General features: G+C 43.6%; 1 protein-coding gene across 3 annotated transcripts in view; it reads right to left on the bottom strand.

Moving 5' to 3' along the window:
* Positions 1-7,899: 7,899 nt before the first annotated feature.
* Positions 7,900-24,723, bottom strand: part of Dab1 (DAB adaptor protein 1) — a 270,306-nt gene continuing 253,482 nt past the window's right edge. For all 3 annotated transcript variants that reach the window (XM_076862388.2, XM_076862389.2, XM_076862390.2), the window contains 5 exons: positions 22,595-22,657; positions 20,287-20,395; positions 12,138-12,686; positions 8,354-8,481; positions 7,900-7,995 (listed from right to left, as the gene is read on the bottom strand). In XM_076862388.2, the coding sequence (XP_076718503.1) occupies positions 7,900-7,995; positions 8,354-8,481; positions 12,138-12,686; positions 20,287-20,395; positions 22,595-22,657 (945 nt within the window). The remainder of the gene's footprint in view (positions 7,996-8,353; positions 8,482-12,137; positions 12,687-20,286; positions 20,396-22,594; positions 22,658-24,723) is intronic.

Below are 24,723 nucleotides of genomic sequence, written 5' to 3'. Positions count from 1 at the left end.
ACAGGGACCTTTCCCAGGGAGATACCCTCAAGAAGACAGGGCCCCTTGTGGTTGGATGTGTGCTTCATCCTCCCTTCTCAGAGATGGTTTTAATCACCACAAGTGAGTATTCAGCAGTCCAAATCGCTTCTCCTTCATAGCACATAGGTGCAACTGCAAATGGGCTCTCTGTTATGAAATATAACAGTGGCACTGGATCAGCCAGGGAAATGTGCAGAATAAATGCAGAATTAATCTAAAGACCTGGCTGCAGGCCCTGTGGATAAGAGACTTCCACTGTTTGCAGACTGCTCTGTGAGTTCTTTAAGTATGAATTATGTGCTCATGTATAACAGCAAAGTGGACTTAGAGAATTAGAGAAATAATAGCTTATGTTTACAGAAAATTCTACAGGCTATAAAAGACTTTCCTATATCATGCCCATGATCCCCCTTGAGCTCCTCCTGGGAGTATGCCCCTGGTGTTCCCATCTCTATTTCAGTAGAGAAACCACACTCTCCAGGGTGGTGAGTGTCCAAGGTCATTCAGATGGCACAGGGCAGTGCTTAGACATACTGGGTTATTGTTCCCTCTATTTTTTTTCAAAGATATTTTTCATGGTAAAATAATATAACATTTGCCATTTTAACTTAGGGTTTGGTGGTATTAATTATGTTGATGATGTTATGCAACCATCACTACTATTTCCAAAACTCTTTTACCACCTGCCACAAAACTCTATACCAATAAGCAATAATGCCCTACTTCCCTGACCCCCATTCCCTGGTAACTTCTAATGAGACTCTCTCTCTCTCTGAATTTACTTATTCTCTTCCATATTTTAAAATCAGCTTTATTGAGGGTCATTTAGATACAATAAAGTATACCCCTTCAAATGTAGTTTGATAAGTTGCAACGAATCTGTACACTCATGTGAGCTACAGAACACTTCCCCACCTAACAACTTCCCCTGTGTACTTCTCAGTCAATCCACCTCCTAGTGCCAGCAACCCCAGGTCTGCTCCTGATCACTGGAGTCTAGATTGTTTTTTCTACAGCTTCCTGTAACTGTCTCGGGTCTTCTGAGGCCCATTGTCCTATCCACTCCCACTCATGCCTACTTGTTAAATCTTAAAGCTTCAAGCCCTTGTCTCATAACTCCTGCCCTGGATAAAGAGACTGAGGTCCCATGTGGGAGAGAGCAGAGAGCCCATGGCTTGGATTTCCTTTCTTTCTTGGCTTACTTGTATCTGTCCCTTGTTCCTGGCTCTTTGTCATGAAGTATGAGGGCAAGTATTTCCTATATCACATTGCAACATCACCCTCTTGGAAGTCAGGTAAAATTGTTGTTATGACTTTACTGCCATTTTCTGTGTATTGTGTTTATTTTGGAAAGCTTGGCCACACCTAGCAAAGGTATGTCAAAAGAGACATACCTTTACTAGTGAGGAGAAGCTACCACATGCTGAGAGAGATGGGCCTCAGATGTGAGGTCAAGGTGTACCATGCAGTTTGCTTGTTGAAAGAGCCCATGGATGCCCACGCTGGGAAGTCTCGAGTAAGATCCGTGTCCAAGTTAGGGGTCAGACTGGAGCTAGGAGCTGAGCAAAACTTGAGTCCCTCAGCACTGTACTGTGTAGGCAGCAACTTCGGTCTCATGGTCTTTCAGCTCTAGCATGTGACCTAGGTCAGTGGGGAGTTCAAATTTCCAGGCTTGGCAAATAAAAAATAGGCAGAAGAGAGTAAGTGAGGCTAAAAACACACAAAGTTCTATCTGAATCCATGTTTGGGTGAGTTATGGAAAATGCCTGTGTTTTTGGAACCAGAAAGATCTCAGCAATCCTCCTAGATGCCTGTATGAGCTTAAGCAAGCATTTCCCCTACCTGGGCTTCAGTTTCCTCATCTGTCAAACCAGGTTTGTAACATCTACCCCATGAGATGGTGAGAATAAGTGAGCTCGTATACCATGAAGGATCTTTAGAGGTAGGAGTCTTCCCTTCCTTTGTTGTTTCAAAGAAAAAGAAAAATAAAGCTTTGTGATTAGTTTCTGCCTAGAAGTCCAGCTGTTAGGGTAGAAAATTCTTCAAAATTCAGAAATGAAGCCATCAGCCTCACGTCATATATCTACTATGTCAGAAGGGTGCTGCTAAACCCAAGTGGAACCACTCTGATCCTCTTTTGAGTGCTCCCAAGTTAACTTAATCTAGATTCCAATCCTAGGCGTATTTCATATGGATCTTAGGATTTCAGAAAGTAGTAATCTCTCTGCTTTACCTGTCATATATATATAGTGGGACCAATAAAAATATTAAAGAATCATATGAAGACTGAATTCAGTGGTGCTGGTAATTAAAAAATATATTTTTATTAATAGTATTGGATAAAAAGCATTGAAATTCCCTCTCACAGAGTGATTCTAGAAACAGTGAGTGTGATCTAACTCAAGGATCAGTAAACTATAATCTGTTAGCCAATTCTGGCAGCTGCCTGTTTTTGTAAATAACGTATTATTAGAACATTGCTACACCCACACATTGATGCACACTGTCTTTGGCTGCTGTCCTGCTTACAACAGTCAGCAGTTGCAATAGACTACACGGCCCATAGAGCATAAATAATCCAGAGAGTCCACTAAGTTATGATCTGGAAGTGTATTCTCTTTGCCCACTACTCCAATGGCTGAGACCTGTGTTGGGACCTTCATATCTGGCCTGGTTTCTCCTTCAACCTCCAGAGGTTGTGTCCAGGAGCTTACTGGTATCTGGACTTAAATGTCTTATGGACACCTCAAGCATAGTCAGTCCCAAAGTAAACTTCCCTTCTTTCTGCTCAACCATGCTGCTATGTTTTTTGGCACAGTGATGGGCACCACTTAGCTCTCCATGTCAGGGAACCGGGTGCCACTCCAGTTTACGACTCCTTCTTCACCTGCCACATCCCTTCTGTCTTATCTCCTGCCATTCCAGCTTTTAAGTATTTCTTGGCACTGGGCCCACCAGACCCTGGCCACCTTGTGACTGAACTACTCCCCAAGTGTGTCCCTTCATGAAGGTTTGAACAAGTGGGACATTGTTCCCTCTGAGGCTGAGGCTGGACTTGCCTCTGAATGGTATATCTGTGAAATGGACAGCTTTGATTTATCATTTTAATGATTTTTTAAAGGCTCTATTGTTCAGTTCTATTTAAAAACAAGAGTAATAATAATCCAAGTATTATTATTTTCAAAGCTGACAAAACACTTGCATATTCATGATATTATGTGATTCTTGAATAGGTTGGAAAGGAAGCTGCTGCATTTGTATTTCTTTAGATGAGGAGAGAGAGATTTGCTCAAATTCACCATCTTTGGAGCCATATCAAACTCAAGGACCCTGGCTCTGTGTCTGTCTTCTGTCTGTCCTTCCTTCCTTCCTTCCTTCCTTCCTTCCTTCCTTCCTTCCTTCCATCCTTCCATCCTTTCATCCTTTTTCTCTCCCTCTTTCCTTTGATTCCTCCTCCCAAAGCATTATCATCCCTTGAATGCGAGAAATCTACCAGGTAATACTTTATATGTCATGAGTTCCCGCTATGAAGATCAGTATTAAAAAAATGACAGCAACTTATTATTTATGGCACTATCTATTGCTACAAAGGGAGAGAGACCAAACAATTCCCATTGTTACAGATGCTACTTTGACTTGACAGCTGGGAAAGTCTGATAGGCAGTTTATTTACTTAGCCATTTAACCAAATAAATGTTTTCATTTTTCTTTCATCTCCTCAAAAGCTAACATTTTGCCCTTAAAATTGCTCCAGCAACACATCAGTGAAGTATAAACTACCTGCCATTCCCTCACCAGCCATTATAATATTACTTTGGTTCTTTTTTGCTCCTGTTGACTCAGTCTTTCCAAGACACATGATTTTCCCAATAGGAAGGTGGAGGCACGGGGAGGGAAATAATTGAAGATATTTTCCTTTATTGCTAAAACAGAAATGTTTGCAACTGGCCCCAAAGCTTCCACCTGCAGGGACTGAGTCTGCCTGTTTTCTCTTACTTTGGTGTGATAGGGCTTTAACTTATCAACAGATGCCATCCCTGCTTACTCTGAGCTGTGTGGCTATTTCTAATAAAAAACAGCTGGAGATAATGGTTGCAAGGGTGATAAGAAGGATGGGACTCTTGCTTCCCTACTAGATGAAAGTTCAGGAGAAAATAAAGCCACAGACATAACCATCACTGCATGGGATCCCCTTTCCAAATGTCCAGAAAGGCATCAAGCAATTGCTGTCAGTACATCAGTACATTTCTAGTTGGGTGGATGGGTGATGGGGGACAGAGACAAAAAGATCTCATGTGGCCTGTGTTGTTGTTGATGGAAGGACCTAGAAAGGCTCATTCAGGCTTTCCCAGTGGGGATTATAGAGGATCTGTCTGCAAGGCTGGCACCAGCCCCTTGGCACACAATTTGTGATAGGAAACTGTGAAATGGCCAGGCTAAGCTTTCAAAGAGAGAAAATTGCTTCACCAAAGATTACAGTCTGGCTCTCTTCTGGAGCTGGAAAGGATTTATCATGAATCACATGTAAATCGAATACTGCTCATTTTTTGGAAGTGGGAGGTGGCCTATGAGGCTCCAAACTGGGATCATTCTGATTATAGGACTAGGCAATCCAGAGACCTACTGAGCAGACTTTTTCTTTTCTCTACCCCCACCCCAAAGCTGGTTTGAGACATATGGAAAATCAATTATGTGGCCACAGAAGGTATCAAGTAAAACCTCCCAGACAATGGCATTATCCAACATAAGGGATAAGTGTATGAAATCTAAGGTAGCAAAGAAAATCAACATTTGTTGAGCACATGTGTAAAGTTGATGGTTATGGTGGATCATGATGGTGGATATGGTTGTGATACTAGTGATGATGACAGTGGTGGTGGTGATGATGGTGGTGGTGGTACCAATACTGATGATGGTAGTGATGATGTCAATGGTGATGGTGATAATGGTGGTTCTGGTGATGAAGGTGGTGGTGTTAGTGGTGATGATGGTGGTGGTACTAGTACTGATGATGGTGGTGGTGATGTCAATGATGGTAATGATGATAATGATGGTTGTGGTGATGATGATGGTGGTGGTGGTGTTAGCAGCAGTGGTGGAGGTGGTGTGGAGGTGACAAGAGCCAAGCATCTCTGGGATGCTTTCTATGTGCAAGACACTGTACTTAGAATTCCATATACATGACTTCACTTACTTGGCGTGTAATTCTATGAAACAGACATGAATTTTATCCCTATTTTTTGATGAATAAAATAAGATTAGAGAATGATTATGAAATCTCAGAAGGATCCCATAAATAAGAAGTACAGAAATCAGATTCTGAAATCAGACAACATTATCCCAGAACCTAGATAATTTGAGTATCCCATGTTGGTCTCCTTGCTAGAGACTTGACATGTGCTACCTCAGTTAACATCAGAGATAATATAAGCCTCTTATAGTAAATGGAGAAACCAATACTCAAAAGAAATAATGGTCCTTGCCCAAGATTTCCCACCACAAAGTGGCTGAGTTAGGATTTGAACTCAAGTTCCAAATGCAAAGCTCTTCCCGCTATTCCATGCTAAGTCTTTTTGCAACTCAGCCATGGCCTGGGTGCTGGATGCAGCATCAATTGTGGGACAGACCAAAGCCCCATGAAACCACTCAGTTTGTAAGGTTGCCTCCAGCTAAACAGGCTCGTGAAGATGAGGATTTGATACATTGGTCTACAAATGGTGTTAGTCACCTTTGTTTTTAGAAGAAGTTCAATTTTAGATGATGTTTGCAGTTATCCTGATGAATGGCTTGCCACCTCTAGTTCATTCATCAAAATTTTCAAGACAAGGTTGAGCACATGAAGTACAACGTATGAAAACCTCCTGGGCGGCTTGAAACATTGCAAGCGGCAACACTTGGTAGGGCTTAAAGTGCTTCACATTGTGCTGATACTGGGTGTCTCTGAAGCTGGGCAGATGACTGCAGTTGGGCTGAAGCACAGTGGTAGACAGGTGTAGTGGGCACAGCATGGGCCAAGTCGTGAAGAAGCATAGAGAGGCATAAGTCATTGGAGAAGTCAGTGAATGGGATCCCAGCAGGGAAGGGGTTGGTCTGTTGTGGACTCAGCCTCTGGACACAGAAGGGGTGGCTCTGACTTGTTGGGGCCAGTGGCAGATCAACAATGTGTGACCAGAAAGAAGTAGAGCTCAGGTCATTACCTCAAACACACGGGTGGGACACGCCTGGTAAGGTGAAAGCTGAAGAGGTGACAGCTCAGCAAGTTTTCTGGTGGGCCCTGCCAGAGGAACCCCTGTCCACTGTCACCTGCTCCCAGGTATGACCTCAGTTCCATACCACCTTTCTTTTCTTTCTTTCTTTTTTTTTTTTTTTTGTACTGGGGATTGAACCCAGGGGTGCTTTAGAACTAAGCTACTTGCCCCCTCCCCCCCAAAAATGTCCTTCTGGGCAGCCATCCTGAGAAGCCCTCCCATAATCCCCAACTTTTCTCTTTCCTAGAGCACCTACATGAAATTAATAAACCATCTCCTGAAATAGTTTTGCAAGAGTGAATTTGTAAACGAGCAGTAGGTGGTTCTATGTGGTATGATATATTGTGATGTGTATTGAACTGTTATAAGATGTGGCCAAATATACAGTATGTTAAGTTCTTTAATCATAAAACCTATCAACAAAATGTACTCTCAGAATACTATATTAACTTTCAATAACTGTCTAAATAACCTATGCCTGGACAGAGAATGATCCTGAAGTAGCCTTAGATTCCACTGATGAGTGGTGAAAACTATTTACCATTTTAATGGCTCTGATCATGCCGTTCAGGACTTTTAAAAAGGAGCTCTTTGGATTTGGCCTCGTAGTCCTATATGTTTATGGAAAACTAAGAAAGTGTCTGAAAATTGAACACATTTATCAAGGAGTGACCTTAGAAAGCATGACTGGGTAACAAGGTGTACTTTTATCTCCCAAGGAGGTTTGCTCTATCAGCTCTTCTTTCTTTCGATCAAATCAGATGTATTGAAATTCAAGTGCCGAAAAAGACACTTGTAGCAAATGTAAGTACACCTCCCTCAAAGCAGCTACTGATGGGATCTGAAGTGATTTGGTGGCAAATCATATGCTATAACACAGGTGCAAAACGGCAGAGCCTCACAAGTGGCTTTGAATTTCACTGTCATATTGGAAGCGGGTACAGGGCCCTTTCTGGCTGGATGAAAAGGGGCTACCATGATCTCACATCTTTATCAATCTTATTTCAAGCCCTGCTTGGTTTTGCTTCATAGTCTGGCCTCTCCGTGTGTATGACTGGTGACCTCTTTAGATCTGTGGCATATAGGCAAATGCAGTGACATTTGCTTAAAAGATTAAAACATCTGGACCACAACTCACTGAGAAATTATCAGTGTGGCCAGAATGCGCCCATCTCGGAATGCTGATGCTTTTAGAAACTAAATCCACATCATATGGTGTTGACCATGCCTCACTCTATCACCACCCACTCAGAATGTATCGTTGATAAAAATAACATGACCATGCCCTACTCCCCCTGCCCGCCTGCCGCCCCAAGCTCTACCTCCTGGTATATGTCAAAGGTCATTCATCCATGAGGAAAAGCAAAGTGGAAAATAGAAACCAGGCAAGGAGAGATGGTGCAGACACAGGCAATGGAGCATGGGCAAGGAAAGATGGTACAGATACAGGTAATAGAGCACAGGCAAGGAGAGATGGTGCAGACGTGGGAATACAGAGCAGGCAAGGGAAGAATATACAAAGACTGGGGATAAGGCTGCAGAAACAAGAACAAGCAGAGCAGGAAGGAAAGCAGCTGGCTTAAGGGTAAAGAAGATCAAAAGGACAGATACCTACCCAGACCTGCGCTATCTAGCTACCGGCCTGTGGACTTATATTATCACCACGGGGCTCACCACTGGTTTCACCAAATGGATCACTGGTGGAGGAGGCCTGTGATCCATCAGGCTAGAACACAAGAAGATAACATTTTTTTTTTTCTGTTTTCAACAACTGAAAATATAAAACAACTTGGCATATTTTCATGCAGCACACACAACGGGTTATTCGCAAGGAGAGCACAACTTTAGTTGGAGGATGCCACCCCACAAATGCAAGGGCTCTTATGACTTAAAAAAAAATAGGACAGCATTCTGTGGCTGACTCATTTGAACATAAAACAAAGCCCCTTCAGCAACCCTTTAGAACTTGAGTCTGAGCCAGCTTTCTCTTCCATGCAGGCATCCTTGTGCACCGTCCATTCCAGATAGGGAAGCTTTAATTTTAAGGGAAACCAAAAACAGAAACAACAAAACCAGTCACTTACAGCTTCTTGCTCTTCACTTTTGCTGGGACTTTCAAAGCCCTCTTCAAAGATATCATCTGTGGTCGGATCACTGGCGTGGGACGCAGATGATTTGGATGGAGAGCTCTGCCTAGGGGCTGGGGTTGGAGCTACACGGGAGACCAGGCAAAAAAGAGGAAACATCATAAGTGTCTGGCTGCTACCAGAATATCCCACAGAAAGCTCAGGGATTTGCTTATATTTGAATCAAGTCACAGGATTCTTCTCCCCATCCCAAGCTAAATCAGTGGAACATTCGAATTCCTCCCGTACACGCTTATCTTGTCCTCTCACACACTTGATCTTAAGGAGGGAGCTGGTCCACCCTGATGGGCATCCCTCAAGGGATGGTCCCTAAATCAGCAGTGGGAGTATCACCTGGGAATGTTAGGGGTGCCAATCTTTGGACCCTCCCCTAGATCTACTGAATCAGAAACTGGTTTAGCAGCCCTTTCCAGGTAAGTCTGATGCACATACAAGGGGGGATTGCTGGGCTGTGGCTTGCTTTTTTTTTCTTTCATGAGAGGGCACATTCATTGAATGCCTTTTATGTGTCAGGCATTGTTAGAAACTATATAGACACTATCTCTGATCTTTATAGAGCTTCTCTGAGTTGGATGTTATCCCAGTTTTAAAGATATGGAAATTGGGGGCTGGGGTTGTGGCTCAGTGGTGGGATGCTTGCCTAGCATGTGTGAGGTGCTGGTTCAATCCTCAGCACCATGTGAAAATAAATAAATAAAATAAAGGTATTGTGTCCAAGTATAACTAAAAAAATATTTTAAAAAAGATACGGAAAATGAAGTTTGCTGATTTGTTCATGGAAACTGGTAGAAACAATTTTTGATTCCTGCATGGAGTAAATAGTCAATAAACACATGTTGAACACAAAAGGTCTCAGGGATCTGGGAGAACAGATGTGACTCATGGCAACCTCACAGCTGGTACCTGATTCTGTAAGAAAGTGCAGTTTGTGCATGGACTTTCTCTCACTTCCCCTGCTCTCCTTTGTTCCAAGGTTTATAACAAATATGTACTGGAAATGACTCTGCTTAATAAAAATTAGGATTAATAATTCCTAATTTGGCATAGAAAAGATCAGTCCTCCTGGCTTGGCCCTAAGTAAGGAGGTGATATTGATTTAATAGCAGAATTTCAATGCCACTGATAAGACCATCTTGTTGTAGCATTCCAGAACTTAGAAAATCTGGCAGCTTACCAGACAGAGAGTGATTGTAAAACTCAGTGTGTACCTTTTACCCTGATGAACCTATCTTTAGAATAGTGATGCTATTTCAAACCCTTTATTATTCATAATGTGCCAATGAGTCAAATGCGGTACTGGCACTTTCCATTTCCATTCTCTACAATACAAGCAACTGTAAGGTGCTATTGTGCTTTTCCCCACCAAATGATAGAAACTACAGCCCAGAGAGGTGTGATCACTTGCTCAGGGCTGACACAGATGTGAAACAGTAGCCCTGGGATGTGTCACATCCATGTCTGATACTGTTTGTCCCAGCTGTGCCTTTCTGTTCCTGTTTGAGGCTCCCTTTTGGTCCAAACAATCCTCTATTCCAAACATTCTCAAGAGGACACCAAGGGAGATAAAAGCCAGTTTGACTCATTTTCTTTAAAAACAAAATATTAAGTTGTTTCACTTGAAAGAAAGTCTGTTGTATTTCTTGAGATGATTTGGGAATAAACTAGCTGTAGTGGGTTTAAAGCCATATGAAAACACCCTGATGGACAGTGGATAGTTAGTGAACGTCAACTGAATTGAATTCTGAATTATGTTTGAAGTGGTTAATTGCTCACTAAAAGCCAAGAACTCAGGCTAAACTGCCAACTGTGACAGGTATATTGCTCAGGCTTACCCAGTGAAATCAATGGGAGACATGACTAGTTTATGCAAGTATATCTTAATCTTTAGAAGGTTTTGCAGAATATATCTGTACTCTAAAGTAGTGGTTCTCAATTTCGGCAATTAAAGAAGAGGGAAGGAATGAAGTGCACTTGCATTTTGTGCGAGTAGAGACTAAAATTGCTGCTAAAGTTTCTACAACATGCTGGACAGATCCTTAGGACAAAAAATAATTTGGCTGCAAATATCAATAGTACCAAGGTTGCAAAATTCTGGTCTAATACCCAACGATAGCTAAATTTGCCTTTATTTGGGTCATTTCACTCTCTACAACCTTTCCCAAATGCCTCCCATGTGCTAGGCACTGTGCTCACGTTATTAGAAGGGTAGAGACGATAAAGACATATTCCCTATCCTCATAAAACTTAAACTTCCCTCTTGTTTGTAGCTGGCATAAAGTCCTTTGAAAGAAAGACACTGGATTTTAAAAGATGCTTGCTCATTTATGCATAGCTGTTATTTCTTTAGCATTTCATTTCTATTCATCATTCTTTGTTGTGGAAACCTTATGAGTTGGCAGAGATGCCCCCATCATGTGAAACCTGTGGCCTAAGAGGCAGCAGGTTGCTTACACACATCGAAAGCATTCATTTTCAGAACTGCATTCTGAGCCTGGCTGAAATGACACAATCTAATTGTATTAACATTAGGTGGTTTTTTTTTTTTTTTTTGACTATTCATGTATTGGCCATGCAGTGATCCATATCACTAGTGACAGTAATGAAAATGCCAAACTCACTGTACCATGAGCCTTTTCTTTCCCCTATCAACTGTCAAAGCACAGACTGAGTCACCAGAACACCTTCCCCGAATTGTATCAAACAGGCATACGAGTGCCCTAGTGTATCTAGATTCTGATTTGGGCTGCACAGTTGACTGTTTTTGAGAGGTCTGAGGGGGAGGAGAGGGCTGGGTAGAATCACCAAGCACGGGGCCTATAAGGAAGCCAGCTGCTCATCAGAGCCTACCCCGAGTGGCCCAGAAGCCACATGCCTGTCCTAAGATGCAGTTTGTTGTAGAGAAGCCAGCAGTAGGAACCTGTGCCAGGACCTTACATAGAGACACTTAACAAATATGTAATCCTATTTCCAGTTCTGTGATGTTTATGTTTTAGTACATGTGCTAAATCCTTTCAATAACCCATAGCCTTACACAGATGAGAAACATGAAGCTCATAGAAATACAATTACTACAATTACTGGTCCCAAAGCACAAAACCAGTGAGGAATGAAGATGACCGCCACATCCCCCATCCAGAAGTTCCTACTCCACCATCTTTTCTTCTTAGACTTCTGGAAGCTTTGAGCTTCTATCACAGCCATACAAGGCCTTACGGCAGCTAGACCTCACTTCAAATTTCCTCCTGTTCTAAATTTTCTATTCTGATCTTTAAACCTAATCCCTAAATATTAAAAAATTTATATTTATCATTCATTTTCATTCCTATAAGCCATACCAAAATTTGTGTGCCACAAGCTGGGTTGTACATGAATGAATGAATGAATGAGCAGACTAACAAAATGCTAAGAGGCAGAGTGATGTGGTGGAAAAATACCAGGCTTGTATTCAATTCTAGAACTTGGTCCATTTTCTGCCAAACAAACCTAACAAAAATTGTCATCAGCATGGTTATGAGTCCAAAAAATCAACCTAGAGCATAAGGAGAAGGTGTGCATGTATCATTGATGCCTGGATCAGCAGCTGTTATGATCTCTAGTAGTGATATCACTAATCATCAACCCTGATTAATGCAGAGATGAGCCCCCTGACTCCAGAAGCCTCACTTCCCGAAACCAGGCATCACTGTCATTGGGTTTTATGTCCCAAGCAAAGGGCACTCACGTGAGTTGGTCGACGGTGTGGTAGAAGTCACAGGGGTCAAATTCAACTGGGAGATGTCAAAGTCATCACAGTCGTCTGTATCCTGTGCCACCCCGACTTTGTTGAAGTAACTGGAGAAGGCCTCTGAGGTACAGGTGAGGGAGGGCTGGTCGGGTTTGCGGGAGGGCACGGGTGGAGGCTGGACCATCTGGAAATCCTTAAACATTTCTTTCCCCATTTTCTGCCTGGGCTTGTCGGTCTGTGGACTTGACCTGGTGGAGTCACTCGTGCCTGGGACGGTTGCAAGGGGGGTGAGGGGACCCTGGAACATGGCAGCTGGCAAAGGCATAACAGTTTGTGTGGGCATGAAGGCGGCTGGCGGAAACTGCCCGGCCACAGCTGGCCAGGGCTGCTGAGTGGCAGGAAAGAGACCCGGCTGGCCCCATGCGATGGGCTGAGCCCCCGGCATCACCTGAGCGACTGGTGGCTGAGCACCCATGGCGATCTGCTGTTGGACGAGGGGCTGCTGGCCCCAGAAGGATGGGAGGACGGCGCCCATTGCAACATAACCTGGAAGAGCGAGAAAAGGAGAGTTAGCATCCTGGAAAAGAAGACTTCGTGGATTTAAGTGATTGACAAAAATGTATCCATCACCAGCTGTGCCAGGCTGTGTGCTAGGGACCAGCGATACCAACACGAATAAGACAAGAGTCCCTGATCTCATGGAGCCTGCCTTCTAGAGAACTGGCCAGGAAGATGATTCCTAAGCAGAATCTAGAATGAGTGGGGGTGAGTCCTGCAGGTGCCTGGGGGATGATAATACATTGCATAGTTGTTAATGTTTCCCAATCTCATAGCCTCAGGAACTGGTGTCTCGTAGAAGTGACAGAAGCCTGGAAAGCTGGGGTGGCTGAGTTTTGACCTGGCATCTCCTTGGACATGCTGGACAATCTCTATTGCTGAAGTTAAGAGTCAGGCTCTTTGCAATAACAGGTTACTTTCTCTTCAGCACCAAGGCCATGTGCAAAGTAAAACCTTCAAGGCTTAGGGTAAAATTTAAGTGCCAATTCTCACCTATGTAACTTGGACAGCATTTCTAGGCACAAGATGCATGGGATGGCTTGAGCATTAATTGGGATGACATATTTCATGTGCAGAGTACTTCTCCTAACACCAAGACTGTATTCAGTAAATGGTAGCTATTACTATAGTTTGAATCAGAGACTATAAAGTACTTAGTACCCTGCTTGATATATAACTGACATGCAGTAGTAACTATGGGCATTATTTTTGTATTATCATTATTATTCCAATTTTAGAGAAATAAATTGAAGACTGGTGTCCATTTAGGGCCTCTCAAAATAAGCCCAGTGGTAATGGGCTGAGCACTGCAAAACTCTAGAGTATGTACTCAAATATATGACCATAAGAATTCTTCATTGTATCATTCTTATCAGCAGACATATATATATATATATATATATATATATATATATATATATATATATATATATATAGTTTAACAGGAGCAAAGGTGACATTTATTATAATAGCAATAGTAATAGCAATAATTTCTACTTATTAAATATCAGGAATGTGCTAGTATACTGTTTTACATCTTTACAAAATTCCTGCATGGCATATATTATTATTTCTATTCTAGAGATGAGGAAATTGGTGCTTAGAGAAGAAAAGCAACTTGTTTAGGGTCACATGGGTTGCATGAGGTAGGATCAGGATCTAAACTGAGGTTGTCTGTCCCCAAAGCCAGTGCTTTTCCCTTTGTGACACCCTGTTCCACCAGATGGCCAAGACCAATTTTCATCGTTCATAGTCCAAGAACCTGGCAACCATGGAATGTGTTAGCACACCGCAGGCCCACAGGAAACTCCTATGTGCTTCCAGTGGTCCCCATGCTTCTCAGCGGGCATAATGGCCACCTGCCTGTATAGCTGAGTCTGGGAGACAATGGCCATCCAGGAAGAGCAGAGAGTAGAGAATCAAGGCTTGCTTGGGCTCTCAAAACAAGCATCATCATGGCTGCCAGAAGGAATTTGCAGGTGCAGCACAGTGAGACCAGAACAGAAAGAGTAGCAGACGCAGGGTATCCTAGCAACATCCAGAAGGACAATGGGTGAGGGCAGTGGCACTGATCACATCATGGGTCATGTCTCTAATTCTGGGGAGCCCAGAGAAATGGTGTACAGGGGACCTCACTCCATGGGCCAGTCTCAGATCCACCTGCCCCTCAACCGGTGGATATGGGATCCAGTTAATCTTCAAAACCTGGGCATTTTCTGGCAAGGTGTCTAATTTGCCCCACATGTCATGTGTCCCCTGAAAGAAGGTCTGAGGGAGGCACAGAAAACATGGGCTTCTTACTGATTATCTAGCAATATTAAATGCCTTTATGGAAAGAGACAGAGATGTCAACAAACAAAACAAGAGAATCTCCTTGTGGTACGGTCCAACTTCCCTGAGGAGGGGTGAAGACGGCATTTCAAACTTGACACTTGCTTACATTGCCTCATCTATTAGGCAATGATGCAGTAGCTTGAATCTACTAATTCTGCCAGCGCTACTGCCCCCTAGGGATGATTAGGGAAATTGGAGCGAGGGTTTTGGTTGTAATGGTAACTGGAGAGGGTGGATCCTATTGGCATTTCAGGGTCTCCCAGCATTGACAGTAGACATTCTATAAGGTGTAGGAATAATGCACACAACAAAGAACTTCTTAAAATCCTATTTATGATTATTTGAACCTAGAATTGACTTTGAATTACATGGAAATTCAATTTTTTTTTCACGGTTTTAATGCACTTCATTTTCTAGGAATGTAACAAGTGTGTACATTGTAGAGAAACTGTTTTTTGTTTTGTTTGTAACACTCAGAAGTTGTCTGTCATTTTGGAAAATGGCAGTCCCTGCTAGGAACCCTGCTCAGCATGTGTGCCAGTCTGCCCTTATAGCTGCAGGTTTCAGAGGTGATACTATTTATAGGTATATGCATCTGATTATTTACTATAACTTATAAGCTCATGCCTATTTCCTTACAGTAATGCTTATTTTTCAGTATACATTAGCTTTCTTCTATTTCTACTTTATGTTATCATTAGGACATTGTGTTGATTTTAGAAAACCTGTGTAGTTCAGTTACATTATTATCTATGAATTTCATTTCAAGTTATTAAAGGAGATGTTGCAAATATATTTTATAAAAAGAGGGTGCTGGGTCTCACAGGTTGAGACCAACCTCAGAACTTTCAATGACCCTGGCCTTGATGACCATGATTTTGGTGAATGGGCTGAGACTTCAGTTTCTACTTAGCCTATTTTTTTTGCTTAGCTTTATTCCATCCTTCTCATTGCCAATGTGGATCATTCTAAAATGCAAATACAGGTGTTCCTTGACTTATGATGTGGTTATACCCTAGTAAACCCAGTGTACACTGAAAATTTTATAAGTTGATGCTTCATTCAACCTGCCAAACATTGCAGCTAAGCAACGCAGAACACTGTAGCAGGTACTCAGGATGGCAGGGCTGACCAAGAGGTACGGATCCCAACATTTGCCAAGTATCAGAACAGAATACCATACTGTATATCATTGGCCCAGGATAAGATCAAAATTCACAATATAAGTACCTTTTCTAATGAGTGGGTATTGCTTTCCCAGCATTATAAAGTATAAAAACCTTAAGTCAAAACATTGTAATTTAGTTGTAAGTCAGGGACCATCTGCATGGTGCTCATCATCTTGATTGTAAGGCTCAGATGCCATGACATGGCTAGGAGCCCTTGGTGGTCAGCCCCTCATACCTCTTCATCACCATCTTCGATTCTATCCTCTTTGGCATCTTCTTTCCAGCAGTTGAAAACTACACCCCACCTGCCTTTGTCTGTCTGGTCCATCACCCACTTCCTCATCTGCCTGACCCTGACAGGCTCAGTTCCTGTCCCCTCTACTGGAAGCTTTTGCTGGCTCTGAGTGCATCTGGTCCTTCTCTGGGTTTCCATAGTTCTGTGTGGTCCCCTCTGCCATGACACTTGCCACCAGGTGTTGTAATTGCCTGGTTATTCTGTCTTCCCTCATGAGACAATTAACAACCACCTGCCAGCAGGAACTCTTTATTCTCTCTCCCCCTACACCTAGTGCAGGTTTGGCTCAATCAGCAGCTCCATAAAGGCTCAACACCGGAGAAAGACCCAACATTAGGGTGAATGAGCTGTAAAGGAATCAACGCTTCACAGCATTTTTCCAGGAGTACAGTGGGATTCTGGGATCCACAAGTGCTGTGATCCCTGTTGGTTCTGTTGTTGGTGGTGGATTTTTTTCCTCCCTCCCATCCTTTCTTTTTTGTTTTACAAGGAGCTAACAGATGGGTTGTGCACACTTTTCTGGAGAGAGCTATTAGCATGTCTCTCTGGCTTCATGCCATCTGTTCCAGACCAAAGTATGATATTCAGAAGAGAAAAAGAGAGCACAGGGTAATCGGGGGCTGTGTTTGGGAGCTGGCAGGTATCACTTTTTTTTTTGGGGGGGTGTCCCTGCAGCCAGAGTTCTCCCCAGGCCTGTGAGCTAAGGCTCTCTGGCCACACCGTGTCACGCATTCCTGAGGAGACACCTCCGCAGCAGGACTGTGGTAGCATGGGACTCAGGGAGCCACTTGGAGCCACTGTGGCCACTTAACAACTTGTTAACCATTTACTCATTCATGTGCAGCAGCAGAGGAAGGAGGTGCCAGAGAGCATCTATTTATGCATGGAGTTCACATCAATCAGAGACCTCCTTGCTGGGAACGGAAAGGGAACACCTGCATCACTGCTTTGCAGGTAGGTTTTTAAAGTGCTGAAAATTGCAATTTATAAACAGATGCTGGCTCCTGGGGACATCCCCATTATTTGGAAAAGGGAAAAGAAAGTAGAATAATATATGAGAAACACACTGAAAACTAAGGAATCTCAATGTGTATATAGAATTTGTACGGTATGCCTCTTATGCACGTGATCTCGTTCAACTCATTCAGTTATCAGAAATATACTGGGTGCTCGGCTCTATTTTAGTCTCTGGAAATCCTTGCCTCAGTGAAACTTACACTTAGGGGAAGGTTAATCATTGCAGGAAGCTTGTGGGATAGCTGTTACTCCTCTCTTTTCTTTGTAGGAAGGAATGGCAGCTCCTTGAGGGGAAAACTTGCCACAGTGTGTGAGCAGCAGAGCCAGGGCCCCAGGGAGCAGCGTTCAAATGTCTATTGAACACCTCCTTGTTAACACTGCCAGGCACTGTTAGACACATTTTACTACATGCACTCACTTGTGTGGTTCTCAGAGCACCTCTATGAGGCAAAATTATGACCATACCCATTTTACAGGTAGGTTCTTTGAGGCCCAGAAGGGATCCAGTCTACTGATTACACAGCTGGTGGGTGGCAGAACCTGTTTTCATACAAGTACATTCTCCATGGCACCCAGGCCGAAGGCAAAAGTACAGGGTAGACTAGGACATATTTTATAAGTCAGAATAATAATGACAACAATAATGACAAACACAGCACAGCAGCAGCAGCAAAAAAAAAAAAAAAAAAAAAAAAATGGGTTTCACATTGTATCTAAGTGTCCCAGCGTTTTGAAGGTGCTTGATTTTATTTTCTCCTTTAATTTTCATAATGTTCTTGCAAGGAAAGTATTACTTTTTCAATCCAGTTATAAAGATGAAGAAAGTCTGAATGTGATAGGTTGAGTAATTTGCCCAGGAATCTAGAGCTTATTTTTAAAAGTGGTTCAACTGGCATGGTGGGGTGCACTTTTAGCCTCAGGAGGTTGAAGCAGGAGGATCACTTGAGCCCAGGTGTTCAAGACCAGCCTGGGCAACATAGAAAGAACATGTCTGAACACAAAAGCAGTAATCGCCACAACCAAAAAGGCTGAGCCAGGATGGAAACTCTGCCCATCAGATTCAAAGGCCCTCCGTGGGCAGCTCATCCAGTGCATGATGTAGCCCCATTGTGGCCCCATCTCCCCATCACTGCCTCAACAACCAGTGATAGGTAGATGGAAATGTAAGACCTATAGAGGTTTTTAAGACCAGTTAAAGGAGGAAAAGGGGCGACAGTTTAATACCCACTGAAGCATATCATATGCATATCTTAAGTAGAATAACAAAGCAAAAATATACTAGTAGAAATCAGTTTTAGACTCATGTTCTAAAAATTGAAGTCTTGGATATAATTGATCAATTTTTTTTAATAACTGGAAGAAGTAGTTTTCCCACTATTTGCAGTGTAGCTGGCTAAATAGTGAGACTGAAACTGTTAATCTGGATCAGGCTGGGGAGAAGTCACAAAGGAGACAGGTACCCAAATAGGTCTTCAGAGTGCTTTAAATAGAATACTAGCACTGAAATAGACCTGAAATGCATCTAGCGCCATCTTATCAGTTATAGAAGGGCCTGGAGAGTAGGAAGGCCCCAGTAGGTCCTGGGTCTGGGAATCCCTTAACTCTGATGTGTGATTCCCACCTTGTCCCTTCCTGCCTCCTGCACAGCTGCCATCTCACCTGTGCAGGAGCCCCTCCTGACCATAAGTTCCTTGGCTGGGACTCTAGGGTCCCCATACCTTGCTCTGTGTTTGGTTCTATCCATATCCCTTATCATTTTCTAACATATTACATAAGTGACTCATTTTATGTCATTGCTTATCTCTGCATAGGAGGCAATGGCTCCACCTGTTGTGTTCACCAACACACCTCAGGCAACTGGAACAGGAGCTGGCACTGAGCAGGCATTCAGAAAATTTTTGTGGAAGGACCATGCCTGAAGATTAGTAAGCATGAGAACTAGAGTTCCTAGATTCTCATCATATGTCCCAGCATTTTTATAAGGAAAAAAAGCAAAACATGGGGGTTCTGAAGAGAAGGCTTAAGCATAGAAGCATAGGCATTGCTGATGGAAGATGTTATTCTCATTTTAAATGATATTTCTATTGCACTATTCCCAAGGAGATTTTAATAGTCACTTTAGAACAGGAAAATGAGCTACCACCACCATCCTGTTTCAGGGATGTGTAAAAAAGAGATTCAACTGGGAAACTTGGCAATGAATACTTTCCTAGGCTTACCTGCAGATTCTAAACTGTAAGACATACCATCTCCCCCAGCCTCTGCTGCTTCTGAAGGCTCATCATGATCTCTGAGCTCATGAGGAATAACTGTGTTTCAGAACAGAGTATGAATTTTTAATTTGTTTCCAATAAAAGCAAGGTTTATATTTGGTGGCAAGAATTTGCTTCTAACACTATGTAATTAAAAGTAATTATTTATAGAAAAAAGTACAAGAAGATTTGTATTTTAAAATATTCAAACTCTCATCTGTCATTTATAAGAATAAAGTCAAGAAAGAAAGATAATGACACAGATTTCAATATGTAGTTAAAGGAAAACACAGAGCTCTTTCAGGCTTCCATGTTTGTTTAAAAAAAAAAAGAACAAATCCACCTTTTGCTATTTCCAAGAAGAGTGGTCTGGCTGCCTGGAGTGTCTGTTGCCAGGGAAGTCGTTCCTAGGGCCACCCATTTGTAACCTACCTGTGATACTGTTACTGTAGATAGTTACCCTGTTTTGAAAGTAATATATATGTTTTAAAGAATATTTGGAAAACAGAAGAAATACTTTCTAAATCTGTGAGACCCATTCACTGTTAGCAGTTTGCTCTTGTCCCATAGGGTCCCCTGCCACCCTCTATGGGGAACCATGCCTTCCTTGAATCAGCACCAAATAAGGCAGATCCCTTCCCCCGTTCAGGTGTCAGGAGGTGTGTGGGGAGCTGGCTGCATCTCCTCTCCTGTTTACCACTGCCTCTTCCTCTGGCTTAAGTGGACAGAAGTAATTACCTGCATGAATGCACCTGCTGGGTATGTACCATGCTCCCCAACACTGTCCACCTCAGTCACCTGGAGTCTTGAACCTTCCAGGTGAAAGACATCAGTGAATTTTAGCTAGCAGCATCCTGGAGCTTTGTATGGAACCTCCACCCATAGGACAGCTTCTCCATGGTACTGAGGAGCTGTGTGAGAGAATGCATGGTGGTCCCACAGATGTTTTGGCATAACTTGGTGCTGGTTCAGTCAACTCTTCCTCTCTTTCAATGGAAGGGCAGCTAGCAGAGAGGGCTCACCTGAGGGTACAGCAGCAGTGCCGAAAGGTACAGAACCAAACACGTCTGCACTGGCCGGAAGTGTCTGGGATGAAGACGGGATGAAGGCATCACCTGGAGTTGCAGGAGTCTGTGGGACAGAGAGGCAGGAATACATGAGCAGTCATCATGCACAGCAGGCAGCAGGGGTGAGGTAGGGCTGCTGCAGAAGTGAGCCCTGGTCTAGGCCACTTATGCAGTGATAGAGACTTTATGGAATGGGAAAATGATACCTCAAGCTGTTGGGAGGACTCAATGAGATCATGCATTTGAAATATTGTTTCATAGGAAGTTATTTAGTACCACGCCTAGCCATCCAGTAGGTGCTCAGAAATGATAACCAGTGTCCTCATGACTTCGTTTGCACCTTACCTCTTAGAGTGTGTTTTCAGACCACCAAGTTATCACACAATATCGGCTTTCACCCTTCACAGGTCATCCATTAGAACTAAAACACCTGAAGACCTACTGTGTGCCCACCTCAGGGTCTAACACTTAATATGGGGTCCATTCACAGGTGTTGACAAAACAAAAAAAGAAATTTCAGCACACAGGCCATTGTATTCTGGTGCCTCCAGAATCTTGCCTGAATCTTCATTTGTGAAGTAAGTATTGTCAAGAACAAAACAAAGCAACCATGCCTGCCCAGCTGAAACTGCCCCGTGCCTGCCTGGCCCATGTCAGGATTCCAGAGAGGTCTACTGCAGGAACTGGTGGCAAATCAGGAGTACTGAAATAGAAACGTCAGTTCTCATCATTTTTATGTGTCCATACCTATTTGCAGCAGGCTTTAGCCTATGGAGTATGAACCTGTTTGATGCCATATTGTCTTTGTTGGGTGTTCCCCCACTTAGAGTAGACTGGGGCAAGCAAATAATCCTGAAACCATGGCAATCAGGCAAAGCCATTTTTAGTCCAGCAGCTTGCAGGACGAATGACATTGTTCTGAGGGCTATTAAACACCAATTGGGACTGCACTGGGGTTCAGGGCCAGAAGCACAGCCATGAGCTGCTGTGTTAGCATTTTTAAGGATGGTCAGCACTGCTCTCCTCTGTCCACATGACCCTGTGTGAGTCACTTGTCCTCCCAGGGCCTCAGTTTGCACATCTGTACAACACAGGGGATAAAGTTGGAAGAGCTTTTCAGACCTTTCTAGTTCTGTTGCCTCATAGTTCTGCAACTCTGAGTTCCCAGGATGAAGCTGTTTTTCCCCAGAATGGAGGGGCTGAGAATCACTAGAGTCTCCCAGTCCAGCTGCCCTGGAGACAGGAGCTGTCCACCCCCCACCCCCGATGGTTGCTGTGGACATCAGGTGTAGGGAGCAAGGCAGCTGTGCTTAGGCTCCCTGGTGGCAGCTGTGGGCAGCAGGGTCTTATGCCATCTGTTCTCAGTGGTGAGGTTACAGCCCTTTCTCTGTGAGGCGCATCTCGCCAGTGAACCGTAGCACCATCTCTGGGTTTGCACAACTGTGCGGTGCCCAGAAGAACAGTCCCCTCCCAGCAGCTTCAGCCAGTGCAGCTGCGGCTGATTGCTCTCCACCCACCTCCGGGAATAGGCAGGGAGGGGCCCAGAGGCCATCTCCCTCTTTGCTTTGCAGGGGCTGCAGGGTTGCTTTTGAATGCACACAGCGCAGGGTTTCTATTTTGCTTTGGTTTTAATTCTATTTTCTCCTTTTCATTTTCAAATCAGGGCTCCCTGCAAATCTCTGTCTTCCTGCAAGCATTGGCTCAGATTCTCTGGCTGACGCCCTGGCTTCTTGAGAAATTCAGAAAGCACAGGTCATGGTCTGCAAGGCTACCTGGGCAGCAGCAGGTTAGGGAGGGAGGAAATACAACACAGGAGGGAAAGAAGAAGGAGATGGAGATGGTTCCTTTTCTGCTGGCCACCTGTGCTGGAGGGGATCATGCCTGATCACATTGAGTTTCTCCTTCAGGGTCCTATCCAGATGACATACTCCCTGTGGGCAAGACTCGTGTCTCTCCTCTCTGAATCCAGCATAAGAGCAAGCACCCAGGAAACATCCTTTAATTGCTAAATGTGTGATCTCATTTATTTCTTAAAACAGAAGTGTGATATACAGAAAGATATTTCCTTCTCTCTCTCTCTGTCTGTATCTCTCACTCTAATAGCAGAGAAAATTAAGGCTCCGTATTGCTGGTTAGCTTGCCTGAGTCACACAGATTTGAAATTCAGCAGGACCCCCTTTTACCCAAGGCTCATATCTCCCCACTGTGTGACTGAGGAAAGAACAAAAAGGGTCACGGGGCTCAGAGGGAGATGCATACTTACGGGGGGAGAGGTTATATCAGGAGGGGTGGACATGTCCCCAAAAAGTTCTAATTGGGTCACAGCCTGAAAAGACAAAAAGATAACAATGTAACCAGGAAAGCAGACACTGCCCCCATCTGCTTTAACAGTATAAGAAGCCTCGCTCTCCTTGGTCCTGATTGTATGGATGGTAAGCCCAGTCAGTCAGTACTGGACCTTTCAATCCCCAAAGCAACACCTCAGATGACACCCATCATGCAGAGCAGGAGAACCAAGCCTTGCTGCGGTGTATCTGGCTGTTTATCCAGCCTTGGTCAGTGTCACCCACTATTCACCTCCCATGGGTTACAATCGTATCACTTCACAATTGTCCACCATCGCATGCCAGCGCTGCCCCCTCTCCAAGTAGATAAAGGCAGGCAGCGGTTCCGTCACTGGTTTTCCTCTCCTACACATACACAATGTCTTCCATGTGTAAGGACACCAGGGATGACCTCATGGTCACTTCTTAGTAAATGCTCCCAACAACACTAACCCATTTTTGCTGATGAATAAGCGGATTCTCACAGGGGTGACATCAAGGTCACAGGTCAAGTTTTGTCATTTTCTGTATCTAGAACATGCAGCCAAATATGTAGTTCCTGAAAGAATCTATCTTTGGGATAAAAAAAAACATAGTTGGAGGAAAAGAAAACATTTCATTGGGAAGGGCATCAAAACAACATATACACTATCAATCACTACCAGAAACTTTGCTCCAGGAGACACTGTATCTATCATCTGTCCTCCTGCCCATCACACAGAAACACCCAAGCAAGGCTGGCCAGAGCAGCAGAAGAATCCCTCTAAGATATACGTAGAAATAGATCTGCATCTACTTCCAGCTTCAGAGATGGCAGAAAGCGTCTGGCCAAGAACCAAGTGGCCTGACTTAATTAAAAGGAGGACATAATCACATGCTTTGTGCAAATCTGTCCACTGAGGAAACACCACTCTCCACTCATCTTCAGATCTTAAGTGATAGCTTCTAATTGAGGAAAGCTAAAAATCACCAGTAATAGATGGCACAGGGAGAGTCCAATGGCCCTGCCATCCAGGTCCCCTGCATGCAAATTATGCTCTACCAAGTCCTGGCTGGAGCTTTGGAGTTCACACAAAGAAAGGGATATTCTTTATTCTTGACAAGTGAGCTCTGGGCTCAGAAAAAGGTCCCACATCTGGGGATATACTGCCATGGTATCTTTCCAACCTCTGCAGCGCCTTAGAGCTACAACTCCCTACATGGAGGATGGAGATGGTAATCTCCTCTCCATACTTATGGACAACAGTACAGGCTGAGCATAGCTAATCCGAACTTCTCAAAACCAAAATGCTCTAAAATACAAAACTTTCTGAGCACTGACATGGAGTCACAGGTGAAATATCCCACCCTTCACCCCACGAGGTGGGCTGGATCAAAACACAGGGTCACAGAAGATAGTGTATAAAATATTTTTAGGCTGTGTGTGTACAATGTTTACGAGATAAATGAATTCTCTGTTTAGACTTGAGTTCCACCCCTAAGATATTTCATTAAGCATGCCAATATTCCAAAATCGAGAACAATCCAAAATCGGCAACACACCTGGTGGCAGGCATATTCTTTAAGGGACTCAACTTCTAGCAGCTGGACTTGCTTTGAAGTTTGGCTAAGCCTGATTCAAAAGGCACAGAAACTTTCTGTTGGAAGGGAAGAGGCTTAGCCTTCTTTGTTGAGTCACTTTCAATCCTTCTCCTTGGGCTTTTGGATTGAACAATAGAGCCTGGTACACAGGAGGGTCCCATAAGTATTAATTTTCTTTCTAACCACACAGTATTTTTTTTCCCCTTTTCTATAAACATTAAACAAGAGTTGGGTGCTAGATGTTATGCGAGGTGCTGGGGGCATAGTAAGGAGAAGTGTCAACCAAGTGCCAAGCTCCTGGGAATTTACAGTCTGCTGGGGACAGTGATCTACAGATGCAGATCCTTTTAAGGGGGACTGGAAGGATTGACAACAGATCTCCAGGGCACATGGGAGCGTGCAGAAGACTGAGCCCAGATCCGAGCAAATACATTTAGGGAGGGTTTTTGAAAGGGAAAGCCCAGAACTGAATCTCACAGGAAAAGAG

This window comes from Callospermophilus lateralis, chromosome 7 (genome assembly GCF_048772815.1).
Source record: "Callospermophilus lateralis isolate mCalLat2 chromosome 7, mCalLat2.hap1, whole genome shotgun sequence".
Classification (NCBI taxonomy): domain Eukaryota; kingdom Metazoa; phylum Chordata; class Mammalia; order Rodentia; family Sciuridae; genus Callospermophilus; species Callospermophilus lateralis.
Note: the sequence above shows the minus strand (reverse complement) of the source record. Positions and strands in the feature narration are given on the sequence as shown.